Source organism: Phaethon lepturus, unplaced genomic scaffold, assembly GCF_000687285.1.
Source record: "Phaethon lepturus isolate BGI_N335 unplaced genomic scaffold, ASM68728v1 scaffold1445, whole genome shotgun sequence".
NCBI lineage: Eukaryota > Metazoa > Chordata > Aves > Phaethontiformes > Phaethontidae > Phaethon > Phaethon lepturus.
In genome coordinates this window covers 54470-80984 of record NW_010542673.1, presented here as the reverse complement: position 1 = coordinate 80984, position 26515 = coordinate 54470, and the positions used below count along the sequence as shown (strand labels likewise).

General features: G+C 36.7%; 1 protein-coding gene across 1 annotated transcript in view; it reads left to right on the top strand.

Annotated features, from left to right (window-relative positions):
* The window catches only part of LOC104621584 (formin-2-like), a gene marked incomplete at its 3' end in the record, with an annotated part of 76732 nt that overhangs the window by 4732 nt on the left and 45485 nt on the right, over window positions 1-26515 (top strand). Inside the window, 2 exon segments of the mRNA XM_010288106.1 lie at window positions 1-79; window positions 18319-18485. The exon segment at window positions 1-79 is cut by the window's left edge and continues 1944 nt beyond it. Coding sequence (XP_010286408.1) covers window positions 1-79; window positions 18319-18485 — 246 coding nt within the window.

Below are 26515 nucleotides of genomic sequence, written 5' to 3'. Positions count from 1 at the left end.
GAAAGAGTGCCTTTGACTCATTCAAGAAAGTCCTCAGGGGTGCAGGCTTCTACAGAGACATTTCCCAATGTCTTTTCAGGTGAGTGACATGTATTAAGGTTTTTTTCTGGAGAGTCTTTGGAAATGTATTTAAAATACTTGAATTCAGTCCTTTGCATGTACTATCGTCTTTACTTGTGTTGACAGTTTTATAATCGAAGGCCTGATCTTATAAACACAGTCACGTTTCATTAATGAGCATAGCCTCTCTATTCAGTGTCAGCCTGGCAGTACTGCCAGTAAAGGAAGTGCATAACTCTTTGAAGTTTTTCTTTCTGCTTTTCTCCTTTGTCTAAATCTTGTAGAAAAGGCTGGATGCCTTAAATTATTCTTGCTGAAAAATGCGAAGAGCTGCACTATTGTAGGCAGACCAGCTCTCTGCATCAATAGATCTTTCAGATGTGAAGCTTTCTGTAACTGTGACCCTGTTTGGGGTTTTCTTGTGCTAGGCACTGTTCTGATGTACTGTAAATATTTGAGCGCTGCACCTGGTGTTAGACGGAGGCAGCAATGAGGATTTGCTTAGTACAAAAAGGAAAAAGCCATGCAAGCACAGATGGACTGCACTACAGAAAGAAACCAATTTTCCCTTCAGATGTGGAAAAGAGTAGGAGAAAAAGTGTTAATGACTTGAAAAGGCAGCCTAAAACGGAGAAGAGAAGGGAAACTGGGGGAAATACAATTTGGTAGATTTGGCAGGCTGCTGCTCAGGCTATGTAAGGCTACTCATTCAGGAAAGCATTCTTTTACCTTGCCTGTTAGGCAGCTCGTATCCTCTCACAGAGGCATAGGAATATAGAGTTTACAGATGAAACAGTATGAATAGGTGGTTATGTTTTCCTGCACTTTGAGGGTTTTTTTCCCCCCCTTTCTCTTCCCCTTATCTGAAGTTTCTATATAAGGCTAATGGATTTGCAATAGAGAAGGCCTCTGCCACATAGGAGGTATGTATACAGAGGAAACTCAGCAGCATACTCCATTTATTTTTTCACTTAAGAAAATTGTAGAACATGTTTATATAGAATATAGAGAACATGCCCTATGAGCATCCGTTACAGGATTAAAACAGGTCAATCTATAATCAGGTTTGTTCTGAATGGAAGTCTGTTCTAGATGTGTGAGCACAATAACTACATCTGTATCGGAACTATTTGCAAAAAATGCAGTGAGAGGTTTTTTTATGCTTTTATGACAACTAAACAAAATAGTATGATTTATGAAGGGAGCAATGACATGATTTAAAAATCATGTGTAAGAAAACAGTTAAGCCATCAACAATTGTTTTTGCATAAAAAGACTATCTTGTTTTATACTGTAGTTTTTTAACATTATATAACTTGTAATCGTTTGCATTCATAGTTGCTTTCTTTATGCATGTTCTACTCTGCTTGACAACACAATAATACTGATGAATGAACCTGTCTGGAAACAGAAATTAAAATTAGTGCCTTTTTTGCACAGCAGCCAACTCCAGGAGTTTGAAATGCTCAGATAAAACATTAACATTATTTTCTGTATTCAAATCACAAGAATACTTTCATTCTTCAGTAGTCTTGAACAGAAATCCCCAATTTCAGTCCTGAGAATTAGAATTCAAGTTTTAACACAAAAACAGAGCCAGCCCCCTCTGAAGGAAACCAGTCCCGTGTGAAATGAGCTGAATCTTTTTTTGTTTTTTAAATCCCTTTCACCTGTTTTATTAGCTTTAATTTCAGACATCCTTATCTAAAGTTTTACAACTTGAGGTGATTGCTACTTTCAGACCTATAGCATATAAAAAGCACACTTTTTTTTTTTTTGCTATCAACCTTTGACAGCTTATAAACAGCTCAGAGAGCAAAGCTTTAAATTTCATCATCAGTAATTAGACTTTCTTCTTTATGGTTGTGCTATGATGGAAATAAATTTTACGTGGCAAACTTCAAGAACATGCAATTTCTTTTGAGAGACCTGTTTTCCGGGAAACAGACTTCTTCACATTTCCTCTCAAGATTTTGATTTACTTATTAAAAACTTTTGGTTTATTGGGTATTCTTACCAACACTTTAGATTGTTATTGTGAAGGGACCAATGTCCAATACATGCACAGAAAAGCTTGAAATGAGGGAACTGGAAATGACATGATAAAACTTAATCTCTTTTTGATCATTCTTCTTTTAAAAATATATTTACAAGCTGAAAATTATCATGAATATAAAAATAACAACTAAAGTACATGAAAAAGGGAAATTAAACTTAAGATTAGTATTCCCACACATTGGCTTTCATTGCTTTAAGAGCAGAAAAGCCTCTTTATTTAAGCCAGTCTGCACAGCGACAATTACAGAAATAATTTGCTTGTAATTTGAATACTGCTTTTGAAAAGTGTTGTATTTTAATTGCATGCATGAGATGCATCAACTCAGGGATTACCATCAGGCTTTTAGAAATAAAATTCTTTATAGTGGCTCATTTCTGTCTTTAAAAAAACATCAGCTTCTTGCCTAGAGCATTAAATCCCATCTTGCTGTGCAGTGACTGCAGTGTTGTTCTGCATTTCTAACTAGAATCAAGTAAAATATTCCACAACACTTCAGTCATCGATTTTAATGACAGCAGGTTCTATGTAGATAGACTGGCCTACTTTTGCACTATGTTGTGGTTTGGCTGTGTGCCATTTGGTTTTCACAATGATCCATATGAACTCTTCTAAGGCTGTTTTAGTGTAAAATGTAGATGGAAGCCAACAACCAGAATGGTAGAGACTTTGTATATTTTGATTTTTCTCTATATAAGAAATAAATAAAGTATGATATTTCAAATTTGAAGCATAAGCTAAGAATGTGGTGATGACAAATTTATGGGTATTTTGTAATTCAGGTATCAGATCTATTTCTTTTATGATGAGGACAGCTGTATTTGAAATTGCAGTGACAGTAATTACAAGTTCTAGATTACCTGATGCACAGTGGAGCCATGGCTTTTATGTTGCACTCCCAGGAGGACAAGAGCTGAACCTGAATGAACAGGGTTGGCGCTCCCACTTCAGCAGGTGGCAATGAATGATTTGCATTAACGTTAAGAGAGTATCTTGGTGGGAAAACGAAACCGACATTTCCAAACATTAGCGTAACAGAAATGAAGGGCTAATAGATGGATTTAATAAGCAGGAGTTTATCATAACATTAATTTGACGTGCAGAGATTGCAGAGGAGCCAGTAGGGGTGTCCATTACCTAAAATGAATGTAAGAGTCCCATCAGCTGCCCCAGATGATAATTAAACCTGGCCCAGACAAACCCATGCCCTTTCTAAACTCTGTCGTCTGGCTGTAACACACTTGCTGCATGAATCTCTTTCAAACAGATGATTTATCTTTAAATTTCTCTTCAGAAGTTTACATTTGTCCTGCTCTAGCTGTAAACAGGAGACAAACAAACAAAACATCCCGGTTACCATAGAACAAAACCTGAAGTTAGTCCCATGCTTGTGTGCTCACAGCCAGTTTCTGATTTCCATGGAGCGCCGGCCTGCTTCTCACAAAGGCCACTTTATCTCACTATGCTAGTGTCATCTGCACCCACTTGCAGTTCCATTGCTGTGTCTGCAGGCATATACAAAGGCCTTAGTATAGACAAGTATGTGAAAACTTGAACAAAAAAGGTGAAAGTTTGTTTCTGAGACATAAAGTAGATCTTTTTAGATACTTTTTCAAGTGGTTGGTTGGTTGGTTTTTTTCATTCTGCTTGTGGACATCATCACGTGAATACGGATTTGTATCTATTGGCATGCTGGTGAGAATGATTATCATGCAACTGTTATTTAAGACTACTTATGGTTTACTGTTTCACTGATGATGTTTGTTAGCAGTAATACAAATGTTTCTTTTATCAGATGGTGGGGCAGGGCAGCCTCCTCTAACAACCCTTCATGTGATACGGGATCATGTGCTACGCTGAGTGTTGCTAGTAAGCGTCTGAAGGGAAAGATCCTCCTCTTTTTGCCTAGTAAACCCAAACCTGGAGAGAGCGAAGGGGGCAGGGGGTGGGGGGGGAAAAGGGGGACTGCAATAGTGCGCTCCAACTACAGTAAAATGTGTTCGAAAATGGGCTGCAATATGTTATTGAGAGACTACTGAGTGCTGATAAGTTGCTTTAATGTTACTGTGCCAGCACTGCAATATGGGAATCGGAGCAACGTGAGTAATGTCACTGGAATGCAGTGCTGCCACAGGCCTGTTTTGATGGTGGTCTCATGATTAATACTTTGATCTTTATCTAGAACTTTGGGAGTAACAGGTTTTGGTCATGGGGTTGAGTGGTTGCATCTCTCGGGCAACCTCCTCCTGAGCAGCAACCCTGTTCTGAGGTCTGACTGGTAGCCTGCCTCATGTCTGGAGTAAAAATTTGTTGTCTTGGTTGCTTGCTGGTCTCTTCTGGGGGTGCAAAGGAGAAAAGGAAAAGAGACAGTTTATAGCTGGAGGTCCATGAAGCTCTACTTGGATCTGAGATATCCATCATATCGGTATAATATCCATCACACATGGGATCTGGCTAGAACTGGTCATTAAAGGACGTTGCGTGCTTCAGTGGTTTAATTTCTGTGAAAAGAGCAGTGGATTGTTCCGGTGGGAATAGTTATATGGAATTTAAATTTGAATATATTTCTTGGACTTAATTGTGTTTTATCTTTTTTTTAAAATATTTATAAATTATTTAGTAGCTTGGGGGGGTGGTTTGTCTGTTTGGGTTTTTTTTTAAAAAAAACAACTGTGCATATGCCACCTCTTTGCAGAAAAAACTTTATTCCTTGAAGCAGGCCTCACCGTTTTCTCCATGCTGTGGTGGTGTCTAAATTAACATAAAATTGGAATTGAAAAGCCTCTTTAGCAATATTTTAGGCTGCCTGTATATGAGGGATCAAGTTCTAATGTGAATCATGGTGATAGAAAAATGCAAAAATACTAATTAGGAAAGGTATTTTGTTTGTGCTGTAGTTTAACCAAGCTCAGGATATGGCCAAGTGTATTCCTTATAAACAACTCCTGCCAAAATTTGAACTTACATAAGGAATAGTGGTGATGAAGCGTGTATGTGTAGGTGTTTCTGTGACTGTGGCTTTTGTTTTTAGGTACATTTAAAACTATCATTCTGTAGCAGCTAGGTAGAATACATCGGTTTCTGGTAACTTATTTTTATGCGTGCAATTTATCTTTTTGGGGAATGAGGTGAGTTGCTACAAGGGGAACAGGAAGGTGACTGAAGTTGGGGACAATGAGATGGATTGTGTTACCTTGAGTACAAAATTACTGTTCCTCATTTTATTTCCATATTGCTGCTGTCCAGAATAAGTTTCCTTTACATTGATGGAAAGGTTTTCTGACCGTGAATAAGAAGTGGATTATGTTTTCTGATTCAAAGCCTTGTTTTATTCTCGGATAAATACAGAACATGACTTTTTTCACATAGACGATAGAACCCATTAAATCAATTAGCAGATTGCAACAGTAAGAAGCAGTGAGATTGTGTATGTGTGTGTATACAACATCACAGTTGTAAAAGTAAATCCTAATATACATAAAATGAACTGGAAATATATAAATACAGAAGAAGTACAAAAATGTTTGAGAATTTAATTTTTTTGGTGTCTCGACATATGCAGCTAAATAGTGGCAGGTAAGCCTAGTCAGAAATTAGACTTATCATTGAGACATTCTTATTTGTCAGTAAAAGTAAGAATAGTTTGGTCTCAGAATCTGTATGAAATTTATCAGGAGTGCCAGAGCTCTGAACCTGGTGTGAATTTGAATCAGGAGGAAGCATAGATAACTTTCCTGTGGAAGTAATTACAGGAGGCAGCTTTCATTCTAGGGTTTATTTGATGCCGAGACCTGCCTCGGATGTCCTTTGTAGGCGCATAGTAAGTAGTATGTGCTTGTATCCTTTCCTCTTCCTTGCACTGATAAGGAAAAAAATCACTGTACAAAAGAAGTTGATGCTGCAGTAACACTATAATTAACTACATTAACATCTGCTAACAGTCTCAAAAAAAAAAAAAAAAAAAAAAGAAAAAAAGAAAACCAAAACATTACCTTCATAATAGAGGGTGAGTATGTAAACATTTTTGTGTCACACAAAGAGTTAAGACAACACAGTATGCTTAGAAATAGTTGAGAGAAATACTTGATTACATCAATGAAAGAACATGAAGGTCCAGTTACAGCAAGGAGATGGTTTTATTCAGATGAAGTCTAGAAGAACATATCTGTACAAATGTATAGGCATGCATGTATATATTTTTCATGGAAGAAAGTAGTTCTAATTTTCTGCTTTCCCCCTTTCTTCATCTTACTAGTTTTTGTTTATGGATACAAAGAAGAAAAGCTTTTGTACATTGTGATAAATATTAAAAAGTCAGCAGTTCTTAGAGTGGGAGGAGATTGTCAGACCTTGGGTGCACAGGTCCTGGAAAGGAAAGAAAGCTAAGGCACGATGGGACTCTAATGAGTAGGTTGAAAGAAATTTGTTATTTGTGTCCCACTTAAGAGTCTTGTTAGTTCATTTTGGTTGTGTTTTGTCACCTGCGGCTGCTTGAGCGAATACTTGGATTTACTTCTAAAGTAGGCATGGGCCAGACTGCATTAAATGTCAAATGAAATGTAGAATCATTGGGAATAAAGTTTTACAAAGCTGTGTTGTAAAGAACAGTGCGTATCAGTTTGGACTGACAAAAAGACACTGTTAGTAATAGCTGCCCAAAAAGACATCAGAGGAGCTTCTTACTTTAAAGAGCTAGACAGAAAGAATTGTGGCTTTCCAGCAGTCTGTGAGAACCTGGCACAGAATACTGCCTTCACATCACAAATCACCACAGAAACTAAAAGGGTAAAGATGGGCAGAATTAAATACTTGCTGAGAGGAACCTAAGCACCTGGAAAAGACAATATGAAAGTTGCCAAAGATGCATATGGTGCCTAAAAGATTTGGTAGACTGACACATATAGATCCTTTTTTATCATAATCCACTATAATTATGAAAGCTTTAGTAACACAATTCTGTAATCTGCGATAACACTGCATTAGAACCTGAAGAGAAATTGAAGTAAAAGGATACATGTCATATAATGTTGTGGAAGGGTGCATCTTGTTAACGTTTTCAGAAAGGTATTTTGTACTGTGTACCACTGCTGTATTATAGTTGGGGATTTAACAACTTCAGCCTCTGAAAGATATTTAGTGACATATAAAATATATTCTTACCTTTCACTATATATATAATATATATTAATATATATAGTGCAAGTTAGGGGAAAAGCATGGTTTAATACTTTGTCTCAGCTTATCCTGTTACACATATGTCATATATTGGAAAATTCTGTGTGGGGGAAAGGTTTAAAATCTTAGTCACTGTGGAAGCAAAATTTCAAGGAGCTTAATGCTCAAGTTAGGAAGACAGAATATTTAAGAGACTTGCTAATCTGCAAGAATTCTGAAAGCACTGTCACAGGCCATCACAAACATTTTAATATATTTTGAAGCTCCAGTGATAGCAAAGTTAGAAAACCTGCTCTTTAGAAGAAGTGTTATATTGTTGTTATTGCACATGATCTGTGCAATTTTAGTCGTCTTATGTTGACTGCAGCAACAAGCAAGGTTTTGGAACGAATCTTGAGGAAGGAAATTATAAGATATAATTAGTTATTTGGAATATCATAAAAGAGTAAATAGAAATGGAACAAAATGCAGCATGGTTTTAGCAAAGATCGATAAGACTATGTTGATAGTTTTTTATGTACAGCTGCTTTCTAGACAAAGTAGGAGTGGTAGGAAGGAATTCACCTGGGTTTCCATACAAAATGGCAACACTACAAATCACTTACCTGAAGAAGAAAATTACTGGTGGTTTTGATAAAGGACGCCATTGTGTTAATTCTCTTCTGCCAAAGAGGAACAGCTTCATTTCTTTATACTTCTGCCTAGTGTTGTGATAGGCTTGGTCAGGCTGTGGAAGTTTATTGCATAATTAATGCAAGAGTAGAGCTGGGTCTTGATCTTTGTCCTGATGTTAGTGTTTGCAGGACTCAACCTTTTCATCACCAAGTGAAATTTTCAGTAAACTTTTGTCTTTCTGTATTATAATACAAATTTCAAAATTAGGAACTGGACTGGCATTGTGACATCATTCATCATGACCAAGGTTTACATTTTTTAACCTGACTGCTTCAGCTTTTTCCAGCATGTTTAGTGCAAGTTAAAATAATCACAGAATCATAGAACCGTTTGAGTTGGAAGGGACCTTTAAAAGTTATCTAGTCCAAGCCCCTGCAATGACACCTGCAAGTAGATCAGGTTGCTCAGAGTCCTGTCCAACCTGACCTGGAATGTTTCCAGGGATGGGGCATCTACCACCTCTCTGAGTAACCTGTGCCTGGGTTTCACCACTCTCATAAGGAAAAATTTCTTCCTTATATCAGGTCTAAATCTACCCTCTTTTAGTTTAAAAACATTATTCCTTGTCCTGTCGCAACAGACCCTGCTAAAAAAAAATCTTTCCCCACCTTTCTTATAGGCCCCCTTTAAGTACTGGAAGGCTGCAGTAAGGTTTCCCTGGAACCTTCTCTTTTCCAGGCTGAAACAAACCCAAGTCTCTCAGCCTTTCTTCACAGGAGAGGTGTTCCATCCCTCTGATGATGTTTGTGGCCCTCCTCTGGACCCTCTCCAACAGGTCCATGTCTTTCCTGTGCTGAGGGCTCCAGAGCTGGATGCAGGACTCCAGGTGGGGTCTCAACAGAGTGGAGCAGAGGGACAAAATCACCTCCTTGACCTGCTGGCCACGCTGCTTTTGATGCAGCCCAGGATACAACTGGCCTTCTGGGCTGTGAGTGCACATTGCAGGGTCATGTCCATCTTTTCATCCACCAGTACCGCCAAGTCCTTCTCAGCAGGGCTCCTCTCAATCCTTTCATCCCTGCAATCCCTGCAAGCCTGTATTGATACTGGGGGTTGCCCAATCTTTTAATGGACCTTTAGGGCTATGCTGAAATTGGTGTTGTTGCCATATCTCCTAGCCACACAAGTGGAGCAAGCTGTTTTAAAATATAGCTGCTTGGTTCAATCACGGAATACTATGGATAAAGAGTGAGACGATTTTGTTTTTTTAAAAAACTTTGTTTGTAACATCCTTTTTGGAGAGTCTTTTTACTTCACTAAATCTGGTGTCTTTCCTTGTCATCTTTATTTTTGGGGAATCCTATTTTCAAATTTTTGTCAGACCTCTTATTCCTGGAAGAATTTCAGTGGTGTTAGTATGAGATGACACTTTTGCCCTGTGGGCTGTAGTGGCCCCCGGGGCAGCAGCAGGATTCTCTTGCTGGTGGCAGCTTATGCCCTTGCTTCCTAAAGGTAACACATGCATGTGTGGTCCTTGGCTTTCTTTGGGGTGTCTTGAACACTTGAAACTCTTAGCATTATGTGATTCCTTTTCTGAAACTGTGTAATGAGCTGCTTGTTATAGCTGAATGAGTTGAATCTCAATGATACGGTTATTCAAGCTCTCTTGCACAATCTGGAATCTGTTTAAATGATTAGTGATAATTAAGGGCTAAAATAAAAGGAAAAAAAATTGCCTGAGTTGCACAGGGATTGATATATTGTGGTTCTAACTTAGAGCTAGTCAAGAGTTTTCATGGAAAATTTTTAACAGCCAAGAGTGTACTAAAAAATGGGACAGTATAAAGGGAGGGACACTGGGATGCCAAAAGATTCAGACAGCTTGGAAAAAGTAAAGCATGCTGTTTACTGTGAAACAGATCAGATACAGGACTGACAGATATGAAATTAATAATTGGTAGTTTTATTCTAGTTGTTTGAAGAGTCTGTGAATGTAAGCAATCCATCAATCAATACATTCTTCAGTGGAATTTAACAAATATATATTCCTCACTTTGAAATGACATTGAACTGCATTTAGACAGGCATAGAAAACTGGGCACACAGGGGAAGATAGCATCTATATAGGTTTTTTCCTAATTCTGTTGTTTAGATAGACTTTCTGCTTTTGACTTCTGAATTTAAGATGATATGCCTTCCATGTGAACAGAACCAGAAGATCTGGAGACAGAACATCAGATAAGAAAGGACAACTCTCTCAGGCATTTCCACACTTCCCTAACTTTAGTAGTGGTCTAAAGACTATAATATAAGATATAAATATATATAAAGAATAAAATAACATAATATACATAGTATATAATATGATAGCTTGCAATATAAATATATACATAAGTCAATATATAACCTCTGGGTTTTTTTCACTTAGAAACATATGTACGTGTACGAGCAGTGAATGCAGATATTAGCTATTACACTGATAATAAAAACAAAAGGAAATATCTTTATGACAGAATTATATAAATTTGTACCATAACCCTAGACCCTGATAAGTTTTGTAATTTTTAAGGTTTATGTTGCCTGGAAATTAGACTTATGACATACTTTGTGTTTATTCATAGTGGAAAGATCAATTTTTTTTTTTCTTTTTGTTATGAAACCCTGTTGCATGTGCATGCCTGTTGTTTGGTGGGTTTTCCATGTTTTATATAACCAGGCTGTGAGAAAAATGTCACTCAGTTTTAAGAAAGTATCTGTCAATGAAAACTCAATCTCTTTTAAAAAAACCAAACCCAACAATAATAAAAAAAACAGCCAAAACAACCTCACAGGATGAGAAATCTGGAAGAGTTTCCCAATCTAAATCAGCAGAGGATTATAAACTGCAGTGTAAAAGAACAATAAATGAAGTCTCTAATCCTGGAACATTGCGTATAATCTCCTAGGTCAGTCTCCAGGCAAGCAGGAGACTAAACTTTTTTTTTTTTTTTTTAAGTGCAAATGTATATTTCATATGCATTTATGCAGGACTTGGGCTGGTTATTTGAATAGAAGAAGAGTTGGCTGAAGTACCGATTTACAGTTTTGTTTAATTCCCCAGGTTCCACATCTGCCTTTGAAAACCTCTTTTTTCTCAACAGTTACATGTTGCCCATTACATCTAGGCTGACTGGTATAGGTTAGCTGAAAAACTACCTGGAAATTCAAAAATATTATTAAATGAATGGAAAATATTAAAGAAATGTAATACTTTTTGATATTTGAAATATTAATTTTATATATGAAATAGTAGTCACTCAGTGCCTTGTGTATTTGAGATCTAGAAAAGTACATTAAACAGCAGAAAGGTGAAAATGAAGTGTGATTGATTTGCCCCAGGGAAATTGTTCAGGCTTTTGCTGTGTAGTTTGGGGGACTATGATGAATGAGTAAAACTTGTACTTTACAGTACTTAAGAAATTACATGTATTTGCAACTACTAGCTCAGCTACAAATATGGAAATCTTTGCGGTATTTCTGTCTCTCGGACATGTTTGTCCTCTTCTGGCATTCTGGGGAACGTTTGATGCTGCACAGTTCAGGTGCTTTGCCAGATGATTTAGGCCTGACTTAGCTGTGACCTTGATGGTAGTACACATAGAAAAGGAGACAGAAAAAAACTGGAAGGGAGGAATGATTTAGAGATATATAGGGCAGCAGATATCTGAATTGCAGTGTTTCCTAACTTTTCAATGCTGTAGAAATCCGCTTTTCTTTTTCCTTATTTTCTCTTCTTTTATTTTTTTAATTTATAGAACTATGCTTGTAATTGGAATCTTTTGTAAATGAAAAACCGTAAGAAGACTAGAAATATATTTTTATGTTTTTGTAAGACTAATAGAAAACATATTCTAAATGGAAATTCACCATTTTGTCCATCTCTTCTTCCTTTTCCTTTTCTTCCTGTACTATCTCCCAAAAATAGAACAAGGCCTATGGTACTTTTGGCTTCAAAGCTTATGAAATATCTTTGCTGTGTGAGCATTTCTGATCTCACTAAAGTGGAAAAAAAAAAAGAAGAGTAAACTAGGGAAAAGAAGGCAAGCGGATTTCAGCTTTTAAAGATGTAAGCAGTACGTGCATGAGTCACTGTTAACCCTTGACGTGACTCACAATAGGCTCTTCAGAACTGGTATTACACTGAAGCTGTTCAATCTGGATTAGAAAATATTAAAATGGAAAGTCTGTCTCTGGTCTGTACAGGTTAAAATTTGCTGATGCAGCTGCTGTGCTGAAAGTGTAGTGCAGTGCTCTGGTGGTTAGAGGAGAATAGCCGGAGACCGGCAGAAGGGGGAATTTTTGTAGTCTAACTCATTTTGATCATTAGTCTCAACTTCTCACTGACAGCTGTGCTCCTGGGCTTCTGCAAATGCAGTGTAAAGAGGATAGGAGACACATCTTCAAAGATAAATGTGAGCTTATAACAGCATGATCCTCAGAGAAACATCATTGCAAGCTCTGCTGTAGTGCAGTGCCTCAGTGCATGCATGTGTGGGGTTTTTTCAGTATGTCTGTGACTACTGTAGTTTTCTCCTGTTTCTCTCTTCAATTTGTCCCTCTCTCTCCCCTCAATAATTACGCAAACCCAAATACATGCTCATGGTATTGATAGTTCTTATGGATTTTATTGTTTGCTCTGCTCTTTGAAACATTGGTCTTCTAAGCAGACTGGACAAGAAAAGAGATATAATGTGAATTCATTGAGTTGGGATTTGCCTGTATTCATCTGTGGACAGTACTGAATGTGCTTTCAACATTCAATAATTCCATAGGCAATCACGTGTAAAGCAAACCTGCAGTTCAGAAGATGGTAGATCCTTATTTTTAGCGTTTGCTTGAGGAGAAAAAAGGTTGTCCTGGAATATAACATAACTGTAATACAAAGACCAAACTTGCTTCCTTCCTCTCCTATCAAAAGTGACTCATGGTTCAGGTTGTGACCTACAAGGTGGTTGAGATTATCAGTACTGATGGCCAAGGTCTGTAGCAGTTGCTGTCATATGGTAGGAGGTGTAATTCAAACACACAGGCACCTCTCCAGGCCAAGGGAGAAGCTGTGTCTGTGTCAGGCTGATACTGGGTGGGATTATCATATGAAATTATTATATGCATACTATATAATATATAATAGTTCATATTTTACAGTATTATTATATGAAATGTTTGTAGAATGACTTTTGGTTGGGGTAGGTTTCCTTTCTCCCTCCATCTTGCATTTGAGTAAATACGGTTGCAGTAAATCTAAAGTTGAAAATGATCATTCAAGAATATCAATTACCTGCGTTTTTCAAAAAAGGAGACAAGTATGAGTGGAAACCATACTGGGATTTGTGAATTTTCATTCTGCAGTGAATAGCTTACATGTTCTACAATTGTTGCCAGAGGTTGTTATGATGAACAGTGTTACTCAAGTCTTGGTCATAGTGATGTGACAAAGACCTGCAATGTCATACAGATCATAAGATCATAGTGCTTCATTTTAATGAGAATGGGAGGAAGCAGCAGATGACACAGGGGTGGAGAACATGGAATCCAGAAGCTGAGCCAGAAGACCTAGTCTGAGCTATAGAAGCAAAAGTATTGAAAAATACCCGTAGAAGGGCAGAGTACCTGATAATTCCAAACTTAATTTCATGTTCCCATTCTTTTAGTTAATTAATTGTGTAATCCTTTGTAAGAAAAGAAAAAAACAAAGTCTTTTTATCCCTTACTAGGATTTAATAAGTCATTCTAAGCTCCTAAAAAATAACTTACGAGTTTATAGTAATTTCATTTGCTGGAGGGTTTTGGCAAGATCCTCAGAATACTGATTTGATCTAAGGCTGAAACTTAGTTGCAGTTCTTCTCTAATTCAAAACTTGGTATGACTCCCATCTCCTGCCAAACTAATACTTAGGGGAAAGGTAAGAACAGGCTCCAGGAACTTCATGACCTGGGATTTCTGGGAAGAAAAGTTGTTTAAAATATGAAAAGTGGAAACTCTTTTAACCCTTTGGGGGGGGGGGAAGACAGCTGAGATATCTTTGTTCTTTGTAAAGGCAACCAAGAGAAATGGCTTTACCATTGCATTTAAATCCCTGTAAGAGAAATCAGCTGATAATTTAATAATTATGAAACCATTAATCATTTAATTATTCCAGGTTATTTGCAACCATCTTCACCTATTAAGCACACATTCAGGTATTGCCTCATGTAAGTTATATATATGAGGTGATTAATGGTGTCTGAGGAAAAAGGCTGTTCTTGCTGCATTTTATTTATAAACCAAAGATGAAAAATTGTAGCTCAAAATCTTGCCATTGAATTTGACTGGAATTTAGCCTATGCATTAAATATGGCTGTGATTTTGGTTTTGCTGTTTAAGGAATAGATTCAGGGATTAATATTGTACAGTCAATTTCACGCATATAGACACAAAGTCATTTTAATTTGAATTAACTCCAAGTGTGTGTAGTGCAGATAGATGGGGTACTAGCAAACCATTCCTAATTCCAAACAAAAATAGTTAAAAACCTGTGGTGTCCAGTGTTAAAGAGATATTTTGCTATACCTAAGCAAAAATATAACCTTATCTTGCCCTTAATCAAAATCATAAATGTGATTCTTGCTGCTTCACGGATGTCTCTTGCTTTGACATCAGTGCAGGTGCAGGTAGGGTAAGAAGACAGCAAGATAGGGGTGGATTTGGCACCAGGCTCCCCAGGCCACAGAGGACTTTGGAGCTGGAATGCTTCAGCTGTAGTGAACAACTGGGTTTTACCTAAAAGTAGGTGAAATATCAGATGCCCTTGGCAAGGGAGGAACTACTTCTTAGTAAGCGGTGGCTTTCAGATGTTGCTCTCCCATCTAAAATAGCTTTAGCCCTGTCTGGAACTACGGTGCCGCAGCGACTCCATCCGTCGAGCGATGCAGTGCGGCATGGTGTTGCCTCGAGGAAATGATTGACATTCTCAAGCATTGGCACACTTTCTTTTGGTAGGGTTTACCTCCTCACTCCCCTGTAAGGAAAATATGTATTGTCATTTTTACAACTTCGGATGGTTTTTTATGGTTGATGGGGCGTGGGAGGTTCTGACACTTGTAATGACCATTCAATTTGATGATAAGCCCTTGCTGGTTAGGTACAAAACTTCAGTGGCTTAACAGTCTGCTCTAAATATATTGCCCAGTGCTTTAAACATATAACCCATTTATTGTTGATACAGAGATTTCTTTCACAGCTCTTCACAGTGAAGCTATTTCTGTATGCATTGAAAATTGAACTTTTTTCAGCTTGCATTTGGTATGTATGTTAACTGAACTGGCAAAATGTATTTCTGTACCTCAGTTTTCTGTGTCTATCCTCAGGTCTCCATAGCAATTGTAAGGAACACACAAGCTGTGTTAGAGCACAGCTTTATCCAAACATTATTACCTTTGTGTTGACAACCTTTATTTTTTTGTCTCAATGTGTATTTGATGCAAAGGACAGTTTAATTATACTAAAATTAGAGTTAAATGATTGATTCTTTTAGGTTAAAATGTACTAACTAATATAATTAAATAAGTTTTACTACCCTATTTATTCCACGACTGATAATACACTGGAGAGAATGCTTCAGGCTCATACGGACAAAATGACGTAAGTAATGCAGAGAACAGTAAGAGGAATTAAGTTCATTAATGACTTTTTTTACATATATACTTATTTTATATTGACTGAATGCTAAAATGTGTTTAGGCAATAGTTGTTAACTATCATTGCTTAATGATTATTAACTACTATGCAAACTGCAACTGAATGGCAACTAAGATTCTGAACATAGTATTTGATCTTGAGCAAGACTGTTAAGAATTGCTACAAAAATTAGCAAATGAATGAGTAGATTAAGGAAGAAAAGGCCTCATTTCCTGTTTTGTCATTTACAGGTATTGTTCCTGTTAATTAGGTTAAAGCAAAAAGTGGGTACGGGGGGAGGAGGGGGCTATTCTTCTTGATGCCTAGGAGAAAAGTCTCTAAACATGACAAGATCATTTAAATGTTGAAACATCCAGAACAACAACAAAAAAAAAAATCTCAAGTCTGACAGTCAAAAGTCATGATAACATTTGAATATTTAATATAGCATGAAGAAATATTTAGTTTTCCTGCCTAGTCCTATTTTATGTGTGTGTGTGCGCAGAGTGCTCTTCCTCTGGTGTATTTTCTTCTTATTATTTTTTCTTCTGTGCATTTTAAATAAATGTAAAGCATTGACTTCCCCATTCATCCTCATCACTTGCAATCTCTCAACTTTCCATGTTAAAATTTACTCAGTGATTTAAGGCAATACTATGGCAATATGATGTGCTTTACCTCAGAAATGCTACCTGTTAGTGCTTTGGTGTCAGTGTGATGCCAGTCTTGTACTCTTATTTTTTTCTAAAACTTGCTTATGTAGCTTAACCTCAGTATTTATAGCTAGAAGAATCCATGTACTGTAGTAAGAGGGTAGTAGCTGGGGGGAGTTTAGTGTTTTTGGTTTTTTTTACAGCACCACTAAGCATTGGCAACTACAACCCCAAAGAAAAATTACTAAAATCACAAAAACCTCTGTTGGCAGGTAGCTCACTATTTGCACTTAGCTTACTATTTGCACTTAGCTTACATGGTTTTATAGTGTTGCCTTTCTTCATGTGGGCGATTGCTGTACATTGATGCAACTGTGGGTTGTTGTTAAAAATCACATTCAGTAAGAAAGCCCATCTTCAGTTAAGTAAGGACTGAAGATTTAACTGTATCGTTAGCGAAATAGAGGGAAATGTTGAATAAGCAATTATGTTTATCATCACCTTATAGGTGATGAAATGAAGGAATAGAGGCAAACTAATCAGCAAATGTAACAAAACTTGTGTGTCTTACAAGTTTATCCCCTGGCTTACCCCCTTGAATGTTCTGTATTGTTTCTAATAAAAGACTAGGAAACTTGGTCTAATAATTCAGAATTATCAGATCTTTAGATGTGGAGAAGAAAATCTTAGAAATAACTTCTAACATTTCAATGTTTTGTTTATTTTAGGCTGTATTGCCATATGAAGTTAAAATAATACCGAAACTTTGGGCTAAATGTCACTTACAATGTCCTTTTCAAATTGCATCCAGATGTTTAAAAAAAATAAAATCTTTTTAGTATATTCAAAAAGCCTGGGAAATTTTACATTTTGAATAAAATCAACATTCAAACAGAGACCTTGCATTTGTATGTAAAAACATTGTTGTTGTTAGTATTACTACTTTAAATAACACTAAAATGCTTTCTTAATGCAGTATATTTTTTTCTGGAAAATACCTTTGGCTTCCAGTGAGTGGGCGCAAAAAAAAGACTATAGAAACTGATTTGATACAAATTGTATTCACAGCTAGTTCATATTAACATAGGAAATTAACTTTATTACTCTGTCTGCATTTTCTTTTCCAGTAGATCTATTTCATATCTTTATTTATATCCTGTAAATATGAACTTTGGCATCTTTTGACATTTTAGAGCTTAATCAAGCAATATTCTTACAATATAGATTTTACTACAGCCTGTGTATGTAACTAATTTTTGTAATCTCTTTCTGGCTAACTGCACACAGCACAAAGGTCTTGCAAACCTCTAGCATTGTCTCCTGTTACATACTTTATAACATATGCCCTCCTTCATATTCTGGTGAGATAACAAAGAAAATATTTTGGTCATGAAATCTAGCTGTGTAATAGGAATAAGCCTATTTTTCTCACTCTTCAAAAAGTTTTCCTTCTCTGAATTGCTGCTTGTGGCACTGCATTTTGGTTTGGAGCACTCTGCTGCTCTGGAGCTGCATGAAATACAATTTTAAACAGAATATTATCAGGGTTTTTTTTGTTGTTGTTTTTTTATTGAGAGCTTCTCCAAAGAAATAAAGCACAATTTCTTAAAGACTGTGATCATTTTATGACTCAAAAAACAAAGGCTTATTCCAAGAGTTGGGACACTTGATTCTGTAATAACTTTGTGTTACACCCTTGGAAAAAAGTTACTTCGTTTCTTGGACATATCTCAGTTATCCCATCAAGGTAATTGTATAATATAAATAAATAGGAAATTGATGCTACAATAGCATCTCTTGGTTTTTGTTCCCACCTTGCAGTGCAGCAGACACAATGTATATTTTCTTGACTATCTTAATCAGTCTACAGATCAGTTCAAATTATTATATAGGAATATTTTATATTAAAGACATTATCAGATAGTTTTCTCAAGAATTCTTTTTTTATTTCATATTTTTGCTTCTAACAGTTGAGTTTTTCAATACGCATTTTAATGCCTTAAGATTTGTGTGTCCTGTAGATAGCTACAGATTCTTATTGATCTGTGTCATCACCTTGTCAGGACGAACTCTGCTGGAAAAGCTCTTCAGCCAGCAGGAAAACGCACCACAAGAAGAAGCAGAAAAACTATGTTCTCGCATTATTGCAATGGGTCTTTTGCTTCCATTCACCGACTGCTTCAGAGAACCATGTAATCGGAGTGCCCAGCAAAGCACACCCACATTTGATGTAAGTACTGAAAAAGTTGTTATTTGTTTGTTTTGCCAAGAAGGACATGATCTATCAATTGATCATCAGTCCTGAGAGAGCTGTGTTAGTCCTTTTAATGAAAATTGCCCATATGAGAGTGGCCAACTATTTTTCTGTGCTGAGGTGTGTACACTTTTGTATCCAGGTAAGCATAAGTTTTAAAAGGTTCTCCCATAAATTGATTTCTTAACTTTTTAACTCATATCTTAGTCTGCTATACTGTTCTTTATATGTTGTTTTCATTAAGTATTTTTCTTTGAATCAAAGCGCTCTATAGGATTAACAACATTTCAGTCCCATAGCCGCTTAACCAAAAATATAAATTAAAGGAACAACAGAAAACAGCATGTCACAAAACTGTACAGAACCCAAACAGGATATCTATGGTTGATAATTTTTTCCTTCTGAAAAGACTTTTGATACAAAATAGCACAGGGGTCAGTGCAAATTTGCTGGCATTCCAGCTACAGTGTTATCTGTGCCTTTGGGCTATCTGGCCAGTGTGCAGTTATTGCTGGTGTTTGCATACTGTTACAAAACTGTGGTACAGATATCGCCTAACGTGCTTTTCCTTCCTTTTGGATAATGAATTCAACATTAGGATGTCTTTCTTTTTTATGATACTGTACACCCCATGAAGTTTTGCAGTGAACTTATTTTTACGATCCTTGCCATTAATTTTTGTCTTTGACATTTCTTTGTACTGGTTTAAGCAACTGAAGATAATCAGGGTTTTTATCTTCACTAATTAACTTCAAAATACTATACAAATATTAATTAATCTACTTAATACCTTGCTATACCTTAATACTGGTATATTTAAGATGATTCTTATTCTACACATTAAGCGGAAGCTTGATTAGAAATACTCAAAAAATCATTGGCATAGATATGAGAGAACATGTGTCTTTTTAACTCCTTTAAATCTTTCTTATCTTTCCCAAAGAATACTTTAACCCAGCTGGTGAAGGGAAAATGGGTAGAGTAAATTTGCCCGACAAATTCTTAAAACAATCAAGCTTTCCTAGATAACCTAGCTTATCTACAAAATCATTCCATGGTCCCTCCAACAATATTCAACCTTTATGTGTTTTGTTTTGTTTTAAAAAATGTTTAAAACATTTTCAAACAGTTTTTTTTAAATTAATTGGAAAATAGAGTGTGTCCGTAGAACCGAGGTTATTCAGGCAACTTAAAATCACACACTATCTGAAAGTGTTTATGGTTAAGTATACTCAATAAAGTTACTGGAAAAGACATATTTCTTATTTTTCAGGTTGTTTAAAACAATCTGGCAATTTTTTCAGTTCTCCCGGTTTTACCATATATTCAGATAATCTCTTCTTCTTTAGAGTATCAAATACAATATTCTTTTTTAAAAAATTTCTCCTAATTTATAAAAAGATTTTATAAAATTAGAAGTTTGGAAAGAAGAAGGAGAAGATCTTTTGTTAAATGGTATACCATGCTTTGTCTGTGTAAGAGAATTATTCTCATTATCCTTCATTGACCATAACCAACAGGATGGACTTTCTGAAAAGAGAGTAGGCTAGCCTAGTGCTATGTGAAGAGTGCGTCAAAGTCAACAATTTAAGATGTTGCTGTCTTAGGAGTGTTAATTTGAATTGATCTATCAGTAAGCCACAAATGATTTGTTGCTATTTTTCTGTATAAGTCTTCTAAATAGATTATGCTCCTGTAAAACTATGTTAGAAGTGGTGTGACGCCCTGTGTATGTGGGTGTGACGCCCTGTGTATGTGTATGCAACTACATACAGAGTACTGTATGTACATACAAAGTGTACATACAAAGTAGTGCATCCTACTTCATAGGAGCGTACATCAATCTTGAATACTAGGATCTCAACAACTGAATTTCACATGACAAAGAGGTGAGAGCTGCTGCTATTGAGTTTGGGAATATGTTTCTGCTTCAGCCTTGGTGACCACAGTACAGGAACACCTACCTGTTTATTCATTACATACCCTACAAGGGTGAAGATGTTTAGAACTTGCAGTATAAACTCTAGTGGCTGAGAACTTCAAAATTGCGATTCTCCTAGCTGATTTTGCTTCTTAGAGTGAGTAAATAAAACATATTACAGAAAATAAATGCTAATAGTTGTGTAAGGAAATGAAACAATTAACAATTAGTGTGAAAAAATGTATGGTGATGCTGTATATTACTTAAAAAGGACATGTAATATCTGTGACTCATGTCTTTCCTTGCATTTCTCTCCATGTCTGTACTTTGCCTTTTTTCTTATTTAGGTTTTGGGTTTGTTTTGTTGTTTGTTTTTTTTTTTAATTATTTAGAACGGGATTATAATGTTGATCTAACTATTGATTTCAAAGACAGAGGAATTAGGTGAAATTTAAGTATTACTTAAGGCTAGTCTATCTAGTGTTAGGAGATACATCATCTTTGACTTGACTCCAAAATTGGGAGCACAGCCAGTCCCATATTCTTCCATCTCTCAATTCAATCAGATGTGCCTCCAGTTCACTCCTGGATTGCCTCCTGTTTGGCAGGTCTCCTTTTCACTCCGCTTGAAACAGCCATCAACAAAGCTCCTGTAACCCTGTCTTGGTCCCATCCAGGACTGTCTTCCACCTCATTGTCGTTCCTCCCTGATAAGCTCTGGTGCTTGCTTGTTGCTTAACGTTACTCGTTTGGCTGTTTTGATTTTTGTCTTAGTCTGGTTCTTATAAAGTCTCTTAGGTCACTCATTTAGCAAGTTTTTTTGCAGAATTGCTAACCTTCTTTCCACTTAAATCCTTCCTTGAATCCTTCCCTTTCTCCTTTTGTGATAGGTCCCATGTATTTCTGAGCTTTAACTTAATATTTTTTTTAATGTTGAATAAAATCCATTATTCCTCTTTTCCCTAAGTGTGGTCCCACAGACTTTGTTTTTTGAAGATGTTAGGTTACATTTTATGAAAATAGTTCAGTAAGTTTTGTTCACTGTCTGATCTATTGCTCGTGGCTTGAGATGAATATAAACAGATTATTTAAAAGTCCTGTTCACTCTGATCTCCTTTTCTGGATGACCTCCAGTGAATTTAATTTAACATGGTTAATGCTGAACACTCTGCTGTCTTGAAATGTTTGCAATTGCAGTCTCTGATTATATTCTCATCTTTATTACTCATACCTGGTGGTCACATCTTGTTCTCCCTGTCTTACAACTGTGTATCCACATCTTGTGTCTGTTTTCTCAGTAACACACTCAAAATCTGGGGTTTTTTTTCTTTCTCCTAAGATACTCCAGGCTTCAGTGTGGGCCTCTACCTCAACCCATTAAATAATTGTACACAATCTCTTTTACTTTTCTCATGGGATCCTATTTCTTTCTCTTCCACACTGACTGCAATTAGGCAATGCATTAAGAGTAAATACAATTTTCGCAGCTCTTGGTTTCTTGGGCTAGTATTATAAAGGCTCCTGGAAGACAGTTTAAATTAAATTCTTAGCATTTGTATTTTTGGTGTAGTTTACGCTTTGTGGATGTGATACTTACTCCTTTGTCAGTATATGGACAACATGAAGGACCAACAAATATCCAATGAAAGCATATGTCTTCAGAGAACTAGAAGCTGTCATCACATTTATGCTGAGGATGGTGTAAAGTTTTCAGAGGCTTGATAACTTGGTCAGATTTTGGATAGATTTTAATGATGATTGGAAATGGCATGTTCCTGAAGTATCTCTGATCTTTTTGCCAAATTTCAAGTCATAGCCCAAAGGATAGAAACTTTAAAACTGGTTTAAGAACTTATGAGAAAACTTTCATGTTCCATCTTGGCCCATTTTATCAATTATTTCTTTTGAAACAAATTGTGGCAGATGCTCAGAATAAAAGATTAGTCTGAAAAATAGAAGTTGAACAAAGCTTTAAAAGTAACAGAAGTAGACAGGGTTGGGATTTTTAAGATGTTTGCTGTTGAGAAGCAGTGGAAGATTTTGCTATAGCTCTTACCTACTCTTTTAATAATGTAAAGAGTATGTTAAAAAGTAAATAAATGTACAATGCAGATTCGCTATCTAGAAATATGATGCCCTTTTTTCTAGTTTCCCATCTCCTGGAGAGGCTGCTAATTATTGCCTCATGGATGTCATGACTTCTTACTTGTCAGTCTATCTTTACAGCCTTTCATTCTTCTGCTAGTATTTTATTAAAAAAAAAAAGTTTAAAAAAAATTTTTTTTAAGTTGTCAAGCAAGTAAATGTGCAACTTTTAGATAGATTAGCAAAAGCCTATTCAAAGAATGTTCTCAAAAAAATTGCTTGCCTTTTGAATAACTATTGCCTGCTTGCCTTTTACATTTTCCCCTTTTTAACAGTTGTGACTTGTTCAAGAAGGCTTCTAAAGTTTAAAATAAAATATCTGCTGACTGAATGATACGTAAGAAATTAAGGCTTTGTGAAAGCGTTAGTCAATCCCAAATGACTATCATATTATTAAATAATCATATATCTGTAGTGCCAGTGTAGTCCTAAGCTTTTTAGCATGTTACCTCATTATATTATCCTCTTAGAGTAAAATAAACAGCTAGCTGAGCTGGCTAAACAGTGCATCTTTGGCAAGTTTTGCAGCCACCTGTTGGAGGATCACAATTTTTGAGAAGTAGACATGTCATCTCCCGCTTAGCTCCTCTGTTAATGATGTATCACAGAAACTGAAGATGGTTATCTTTGGAGAGCCATCAGTAATGTGTATGTTATACACATTTGCATTGGAATTTAAGCTATTCATACACCAGTAAAAGAAACTGGCATTTTCCTATCAATGCAAGGCAACTTTATTAAGCTTCACTGTGCTATTAAGAAATATTGACTGTACTTGGTGTTTGCATTTAATCCAGTAGTTGCAACTGTTACACGTTGTGGATGTCTAGTCCCTAGTTATGACTTCCCATTTCAGATTTTCCAGTTCACTCTGTGCAGTCTTAAGCTATAAGCATTTTCTTCCTTTCATAGCAGATTTCTCCTTTTTTTTTCTGATAAGCTTTCCAAGTAGTTTTCTGTGTTGTTTCTGAACATTAGGTTTAAAACACTTAAATTCTCAGTGTAAACTTAAATGACTTTGTGATAGAGGCTTTCTATTATCATTTTGTAAGTGCTTTTGATACGATAACTGAGCATATCTTTCTATCCATGCTATACTTCTTGTTTGGGGAACTCAATCTCTATTGCACACTGAAGCATCCAACAATTACTCTTTTCATGTGGCACTAACCAGAAATATCTTCTTCCATGTGTCTGAAATGCATGCTAAGCTTTCATCTTTCTTTATTTCTGGGGTCATTTTGATTTGGCTAGCTCTCTTAACAACTTTTTCAGTGCTTTTATTGAATGCTGTTACTGTGTTGAGTACTGCCATTAATGCCTTCTTGATTTATAACTTATTTTAGCATATTCTATAATGAAACAGCTAAATGAACATCTTCTGGAGGGTGTTTATCTTTACTGTGTTATGATGTAATTTTGTACATAGGCATGTTTGAAAGTTTGGGATAGGGACTGCCCTTTGTGCTACTCGTAGTTACGATGCCTGACTAGGTTGTCGTCCATTTCTGAAATAACACTTCCATAAGGAAGCAGAGTGCCAGACAGCATAAATGGGAAATACTGTAAAAATTACTGTTTTCCTATTATCTTCTGGCCACCTGTGGTGATGCAAATGCTTTTTAAGAAAATAAAGACACTGCTTGCTTTCTGCTGAGCAGTAGCAGATGGTGGGACTTTGCAGGTCAGCTCTAAGAAGAGTTAGTGACATGAAGACTTTATCTAATTTTAATTTATTTGCACTGTTTATTCCAGTCTGAAAATTAGTAGTTAAACAGATTGCAGACAGACTCCTTTCTCATAAGTCAGAAAGTAAAAATACCAGTGATCGGTTTCCAATGAGCAAGTTTCCCAAGAATTGACTTGAGATAGAATTTATCTTCCAAACTGCAGCACAAAGCTGGCAACAATGCAGCATTTCTTCAAGCATACTTTCAATGCTCAGGAATAAAATGTGCAAGACTGAATGTAATTCCTTTTTTTGAAATTTGTCACAGCACTATATTGGGGGTCAGTAACAAATAAGAGTTTAAAAGTCAACAAGTGAAAATTGTGGAACAGAGCAGCGAAAACAGATTGTTAATCTGTTGTCTTAATCTTTGTTTGTCATGTAGGTTACCATGGCAGTTGCGTTTGGCTAAATTAAAGCCCTCGTGTCTCTCTTTTATTTTCCATTGCCCAATCACACTTTGTGACGCTTTGTCTTTTGTGGTGAGAAACTCTGAATATTTCTGAGTAGTAAAATGGAAACAGTAGAATGATTACTGGGCTGAAGTATTCCCGTTACGGTGTTTCCCTGCTTCCTTTTTTAAAAAAAAAAAATTAATTGCATACTTATTTTATGGTTATTACATCTAGCCCTGCAGTCTTCTAACCTTCTCTTTTTCTTTTTCATTCTCCTTTCCATTTACTTGTGGTGATGCTACAGTATATACTTTCAACTAAGGTATTCTATATGTAGGATGTTCCTAGGTTTTCATGCTGCTTTTTGCAGAGAACATTACTTACCTGCTTGTTACTTTGAAGAACTGCTTCCAGAGGCACATACTGGATGTTAAGTTTACACCACCTGTTTAAAATTTTCAAAATCATTGTGTATCGGGTAAAGGTGGTGGTCACCCTGTCACCTCAAGAGATCTTTATATTTTATGACTTTCTGTACATTAGTGGACTTTCCTAAGAATAGTAGTCAAAATGCAATGTCTTTTTAGTTAGCTTGGAATTAAGAATACAGTGAGAGTTGAATTTGTGTATATTGCATGTCTCTGTGTTTTCAAGAGGATTTTTTTACAGTAGTAATAATCACCTTTTCAAATGGAAAAGAGGTGAAAGGAATTTTCTAATGAAACAGGTTTCTTTGGAAAATTCAGATTTGTCAGAATCCAAACTTATTGCAGACCTGTGTGAGTGTAAGTGAAAACAACTCCTGATGAAGAAGCTTCTTGCCTCAACTTAGAATTTCTGGAGAGAGTGAATGAGAAAGGACTTTGCCTCAGTCTTCACTGGCAATGTCTCTTCCCACACCGCTCGAGGGGATGGCCTGCAAGACAGGGACTGAAGGAGTGAAGTCCCTCCCACTGTAAGAGAAGATCAGGTTCTCTCCTGAGAACCTGATGGATCTCACCACCATCGTATGTGGTGGAGAGCTATCTCAGCCATTCTTCATATTTGAAAAGTTCATGGCAGTCAGGTGAAGTCTCTGGGGACTGGAAAAAGGGAAACATTGCACACATTTTTAAAAAGGATTGAAAACAGGACCCTGGGAACTACCTACCTGTCAGCCTCACCTCTGTGCCTGGGAAGATCATGGAACAGATCATCCTAGAAGCTATGCTAAAGCACATGTAGGACAGGGAAGTGATTTGAGACAGCCAGCATGGCTTCACCAAGGGCAAGTCCTGCCTGACCAACCTAGTGGCCTTCTATGATGGAGAGACCACATCAGTGGTCAAGGGAAGAGCTCCTGATGTTGTCTATCTGGACTTCTGTAAGGCCTTTGAAACAGTCCCCTACAAGATACTTCTCTCTAAATTGAGGAGATATGGATTTGATGGGTGGACTCTTTTGTAGATGAGGAATTGGTTGGATAGTTGCATCCAGAAGGTAGTGGTCAATGGCTCAATACCCAGATGGAGACTGTTTGACGAGTGGTGTCCCTCAGGGATCTGTACTGGGACCAGTACTGGTTCTAATACCTTCATCAGTGACACAGTGGGATCAAGTGCACTGTCAGCAAACTTACAGACAACACCAAGCTGAGTGGTGTGGCTGGCATGCCTGAGGGACAGGATGCCATCCAGAGGGACCTGGGCAAGCTTGAGGAATAGGCCTGTGTGAACCTAATGAGGTTCAACAAGGCCAAGTGCAGGGTACTGCACCTGGATCAGGGCAATCCCTGGTATCAACACAGGCTGGGGGGGGGAGGGGGTGAGATCCGCCC